Source organism: Aquarana catesbeiana, linkage group LG11 (genome assembly GCF_042186555.1).
Source record: "Aquarana catesbeiana isolate 2022-GZ linkage group LG11, ASM4218655v1, whole genome shotgun sequence".
NCBI classification, from domain to species: domain Eukaryota; kingdom Metazoa; phylum Chordata; class Amphibia; order Anura; family Ranidae; genus Aquarana; species Aquarana catesbeiana.
The window spans coordinates 41,807,140-41,813,139 of record NC_133334.1 but is presented as its reverse complement, the minus strand read 5'-3'; the positions used below and the strand labels follow the sequence as shown (position 1 = coordinate 41,813,139).

Sequence of the window (6,000 nt, the reverse complement as noted above, 5' to 3'; positions counted from 1 at the left end):
TGCGTGTTATGCGCTGATAAATACGGTATATCAAAATATATCGTTGGGGGCCACAAAAGAGATATCTATCCATCTCCAAATACCATGCCTGAGCTCATCTCTTCACCATATACAGCCACAAAGGCAAGATCATCCTTATTGGGCAGTGTATTAGAGCTCGGACTAACACACTTGGACCGAATTTTAATGGTTCAAAGAATGTCAGGCAAAATGGTCGGCCCTCCCGCATGTTCACTTCATCAAATCTGGCCCTCTTTGAAAAAATTTTGGACACCCCTGGTCTATGGGAATGTTTGACAATTCTTCCAGAAGCACATTTGTGAGGTCAGGCACTGATGTGGAAGAGACCTGCTGCAGGAGGAAAGGGCATTGTGATTTGAACGCGGTGCAGGAAACGTGCACAGATCACCGGTTTCCCGCACCATGTTCTACTGTGAAGCGGGGCTTCTAGTGTACAGGTCTCAGCATCCCTGTGAATAAGTGTGAAGGGGGGGGGGGGGGGGGGAGAGAGAAAAACTCAACAAAAAAGGAATTATTAGTTGCAGGTAGGTTTATTGTACAAAACAATTACATAATTAGTTCACATTTGCAGCATGCTGCCGGCTCACTCCCAAGAACAAGAAACAAGTTTTTCGCGTACACACGAGCGGACTTTACGGCAGACTTTGCCCGGCGGACGGGATTTCGTCGGACAATTCGATCGTGTGTGGGCTCCAGCGGACTTTGTTTTCTCAAAAGTTGGACGGACTTAGATTTGAAACATGTTTCAAATCTATCCGACGGACTCGAGTCCGGTCGAAAAGTCCGCTCGTCTGTATGCTAGTTCGACGGACAAAAAACCATGCTAGGGCAGCTATTGGCTACTGGCTATGAACTTCCTTATTTTAGTCCGGTCGTACGTCATCACGAACGAATTCAACGGACTTTGGTTGATTGTGTGTAGGCAAGTCCATACATTCAGAAAGTCCGTCGAAAAGTCAGCCGGGCAAAGTCTGCCATAAAGTCCGCTCGTGTGTACGCGGCATTAGACTATGCAACAGATTTGTTGCTAGAATCTAGTCGACAGTTAGTCATAGGCTTAATAAACTACATTTGCTAGCCACCGGATAGTCAGCTACTCCCACAACATTCACAGTGTAATGTAGGAGCTGTGCCATTATTTGCGTCACCTTTACTGCAATCAGATGAATCTGTTATTTGAAGGCACAGAGTAAGAAGTTATTGTCAGAGGTGCTCAGTACAGTCAGCTATTGGAAATGTTTAGACAGAAAGTTAGTATTCTACACAAGTTATGTTGCATATTAGGTTATTTTTTTTCCCAGTATCATTCGGTTTATATTTGTCTTTGTGCGATTATTGGTTCAGCCAGGAATATATAAGAAGTGCAGGATGTTCCTGAGGCCAAGAGCAGCTTAGACTTTTATACTATCGATTAACCAGAAAGATTTTTGGAATTCTGTAGCTCTGTTTTTAAAACAATCATTTAGATCTTAAAAGTTAAAAAAAAAAAAAAAAAAATTAGTGGACGGATCATTGAGGAGAAGGAGGATGAGGACGGTTACAGGTTGGCCTTGTCATTTGCGGTCACATGAGCAGAATGCTGAGTGTAGGTCTTGATCACTCTCTGTAAAACAACAACAAGTGTCGTTAGAAATTACAAATTAAAACCTTCTGAAGAATATATGTAAATGAATGGACAAGTGTATTTTGTGTTCTAAAGAAAATCTGTATTGAGAGTTGGGCCCCTTTTTTACATGGGCGAGCCAATCAGGTCCACCTCTCAGTTTTTTCAGGTAGACCGGATCGGCCCCTCCAGTCTCTTCTATGGAGCAGCGGATACACGTCTGGTGACTCCCACCGCAAACAGACGATGAGGGACCTATTCCCCATCCATCTTGTGGCTCGGATGGGAACGGACACGTGGTCAGGATTGCCCCATTGAAGAGATTGGGCTGTGTCTGTGCCCACTTTGCATAGCATACCTGTCATCCACCTGCACAGTGGATCATGCTTCATGGGGGGGCGCCCGTGTGAAAGGGGCCAAACTGCAGGCTGCTGCTTTTGATCTGTTCAAAATGCTAGCTGCCTGACTACAATAGTGGGTTACTAACCCAGAAAAACACATTATGTAGGTGGTTCATTCAGACCTCTAGCAAACCAGTCCTCCCTGTCCTGGAAAAACAAACCCCACTGAGTAGAGGGGAAAAGCAGAACTCGTGGTAAGATCGTTATCCCATATGTAACTGGAGTGTTGGAAAAACTAAGGGAATGGCATCAATGTGTCCTTCAAGCCCAGCAATAAGCAGACAGAAGTTTGTACATACACAGTTGCATATTACCTGTGCTAATCACAAGGTTTTGGTTGGAGCTGGTGTTTAACCCACTTCAATACCGGGCACTTTCACCCCTTCCTGACCAGGCCAAATTTTCAGCTTTCAGTGGTGTCAATTTGAATGAAAATTGTGCGGTCATGCAAAACTGTACCCAAATCAACTTTATAATTTTCATCCTTTAAATAGCTTTCTTTTGGTGGTAATTAATTGCAGCTGGGTTTTTCTATTTTTTTGCTAAAAACAAAAAAAAAAACAAAAAAAAAAAGACCCACATTCAGAGCCCTTGCACACTGGGGCGGGGGTAAAACGCCGCTATTATTAGCGGCGTTTTACCGTCGGTATTTGGCCGCTAGCGGGGCGGTTTTACCCCCCGCTAGCGGCCGAGAAAGGGTTAAATACCACCGCAAAGTGCCTCTGGAGAGGCGGGTTGCCGGCGGTATAGCCGCGCCGTCCCATTGATTTCAATGGGCAGGAGCGGTATACACTCCGATCCTTCACCGCTCCGAAGATGCTGCTGGCAGGACTTTTTTTACTGTCCTGCCAGCGCACCGCTCCAGTGTGAAAGCCCTCGGGGCTTTCACACTGGAATACAAGCAGCGGCACTTTCAGGTCGGTTTGCAGGCGCTATTATTAGCGCAATAGCGCCTGCAAACCGCCCCAGTGTGCAAGGGCTCTAAAAAAAAAAAAAAAAAGTTAGAAAATTGTAAATCAGTAATTTAGGCAGCACTGATGGGGTGGCACTAATATGCAGCACTGATAGGTGGGCACAGACTGGCAGCACTGATGGCCACTGTTGGGGCTGAATTGTAATCTGGGATACTGTGCGATCGCCGCACTGCGTGCCCCTGCGGTGAGACTGGGTGCAGTCATATGGTATCGTCCCAGAACAAGAACCGCTCCGTCGTCATTTGTCTATACAGCAGGCGGTCAAATTAAAAGCTCAAAATGGGGTTAGGTTCCAATGATGTTCCATTCACAGCCACATATAAACTATAGCCAACTTCTCTCTGAAAAGGTAAAATTTGCCCGCCTTCCACATAGAGCCAAAGGCTTCATTACTTTCTGAGCCACTGACCTGGCATATGCATGCATCAAGAGTGCTGCCATCCCTTTCTGCAAGCTTTTGTTAGCTTAGTGCATTCTTTCTCAACTCCAGTCCTCAAGTACCTCCAAAAAGTCACGTGTTCAGGCTCTCCATTATTTTGCACAGGCAATTTGATCAGTTTCACTGCCTTAGTATTGATCAGTCGCTTCATCTGAGGGAAATCCTGAAAACATGACCTGTTGGGGGGTACTCGTGGACTGGAGTTGAGAAACATTGGCTTAGCCTGGGTTCACATTCCTGCGATTTTAACCCAGCAATGCAGTTCAGCTTCGGAGGCAATTTGACAGATATCTATGCGAGTTCATGCACAAATGTCTATTGAAAAATCACCAGAAGTAGTGCAGGAACTACTTTTGGGAAGCGATGCAGCACCGGACAGATTCGGACAGTGCTATTGCCGACATGTCAAATCGCATACCAAATCATACCAATGTGAATCTAGGCTCAGTGAAACTAAAGGGTAGATTTACTAAAGCTGGCTACCATGCACAGCTGCACCAATGCGCTTCTAACGTCAGATTGTTCAATTAAGGCTTGGCAATAAATCCTGGTTTGGAATTGGTTTCTATGCAGTTGTGACATGTTTTGCATTCTTCAGCTTTAGTAAATAAACCCTCTAGGTATATTAAAGCCCTTGGGTTTACACAACAGCCAGGCATCTAGCATCTTCAGGAGGCAATTGAAAATACAGCTAACATACGAGGTGTGACAATTTAATTCCCGGAATGCCTGCAGTGTAGCACTAAGGTGGCGAGTCACGCAACTGTTCACGCTCAAGCATGTTCCAACATGCACTCTCCCAGGTTGCAGATCAGTTAACTCAGTCCTTACGAAGCAGTAGAAGAAATGACGTGTGTGCGCATTGCACTGTTGGAAGAAAATCTGGAGGGACTAATTAACATCAAGTTGTATGTCAAATTGGCAAAGGTGCGAGTGAAACTTTAGCTCTCTTACAACAGGCTTATGGAGAAATCAAATTAAGTGTTTTTGAATGGCATAGGCAGTTTAACCACTCGAAGACCAGGCTTTTTTCTGACACTTATTGCTTACAAGTTCATTATTTTTGCTAGAAAATTTCTTTGAACCCCCGAAGATTATAAACTTTTTTTTTTTTTTAATAGCAAAGACCCTAGAGCAGGAATCCTCAAACTATGGCCCTCCAGCTGTTGGGGAACTACACGTCCCATGAGGAATTATAAAACTGACATTCACAGACATGACTAGACATGATGGCTCAGACAGCTTCCCCTCCGCTCCGAAACAGGCAACCTCACGCCACAGCCACAATAGTGATGCCAGCATCCCGGGGACACCAACGATCGTGGCGCGTGCTTTTATTTGCTTAATAGTCAGAATCGTTCAAATCCGGAATTGCGCTAACGATTCTCCGATTAATCGTGCAGCTCTAACATGTATGTAAAAAAGATAAACAAATTGCCCTGGAAAGCCTGACTTGGCACCCTGCGAGTTTTGACTGTTTACAAAATCAAAAAATGCCTTTTAACAAAAGGACACAGATTTAATGACATTCCAGACATCCGGCACACTGCGACAAAGATACCGCACAGCGTATATAGGCAAGCAAACTTTCACTCATCGGATTCCTCCCCCCCTCCGGTGTCACAGTTGGCACCTTTCGGGGGGGGGGGGTGCAGATACCTGTATATTACAGGTATCTGTATCCACTTCCGGCATAGATAGCCGCATAATCTGCGGTTATTTACGCCACTTCCTGTCCCCCCAAGCCCCCCAACCCCCCCCCCCCCCCCGGTTTTGCTGGGAAACACACGGGTCCCAGAGGCAGCAGGGACCAGCCGTATTGCGCTGCGCGACCCGCACATGCGCAGTAGGGAACCAGGAAGTGAAGCCGCACGACTTCACTGCCTGATTCCCTTACCGAAGATGGAGGCGGCAGCACCCGAGGACCGAGAGACGGTTCAGCCTCGGGTGCCGACATCGAGGGCGCTCTGGACAGGTAAGTGTCCATGTTTTAAAAGTCAGCAGCTGCAGTATTTGTAGCTGCTGACTTTTAAAAAAAAAAATTTCAGAGGAGCTCCGCTTTAAATCGTTACACCTCATATGTCTTGGTACTGGTAATGTTTGGGTTCCCCCTAGTGGAAGGAAAAAGCAGTACGCTACATTACCTTATGGTGTCCTTCAGCATTGTGCTTGTCAAGCAGAGCCTGGATACGGTTGCCGTAATCAGGGTGAACATCAGTGAAATTCTTCACCTGGTAGAAGAAAAATGTAACAGGGGGTCACCAAATCAAGAAAAATTCGAGTTCCAGCCCAATGATGGTTCTTCACTTCATAAACTCTTACATCATAAAGGAAAATCACCCCGTTAAACTGGCACCTGGATAGAACATCTCCTACTCCAAATATGCTGCTGAAAAGCTCTAATGTAATCAAACAAAATAACCCATGAACCTATGGGAATACTCACAAGATATAGACAAAAGAAAGAAATGGTAGATCTATGGAACTCTTCTTATAACTGAAAATGGGAAAGACTCAAATGGCCATATGATACAGTTGTGGCACTTCCCTGTTGTCCACCTA

General features: G+C 45.5%; 1 protein-coding gene across 1 annotated transcript in view; it reads right to left on the bottom strand.

The window, feature by feature from the left end:
* Nucleotides 1–532: 532 nt before the first annotated feature.
* LOC141111968 (catalase) overlaps nucleotides 533–6,000 on the bottom strand; it is a 55,296-nt gene continuing 49,828 nt past the window's right edge. Inside the window, exons 12-13 of the mRNA XM_073604214.1 lie at nucleotides 5,583–5,669; nucleotides 533–1,624 (exon numbers count right to left, since the gene is read on the bottom strand). Coding sequence (XP_073460315.1) covers nucleotides 1,559–1,624; nucleotides 5,583–5,669 — 153 coding nt within the window. The 3' untranslated portion in view covers nucleotides 533–1,558. The remainder of the gene's footprint in view (nucleotides 1,625–5,582; nucleotides 5,670–6,000) is intronic.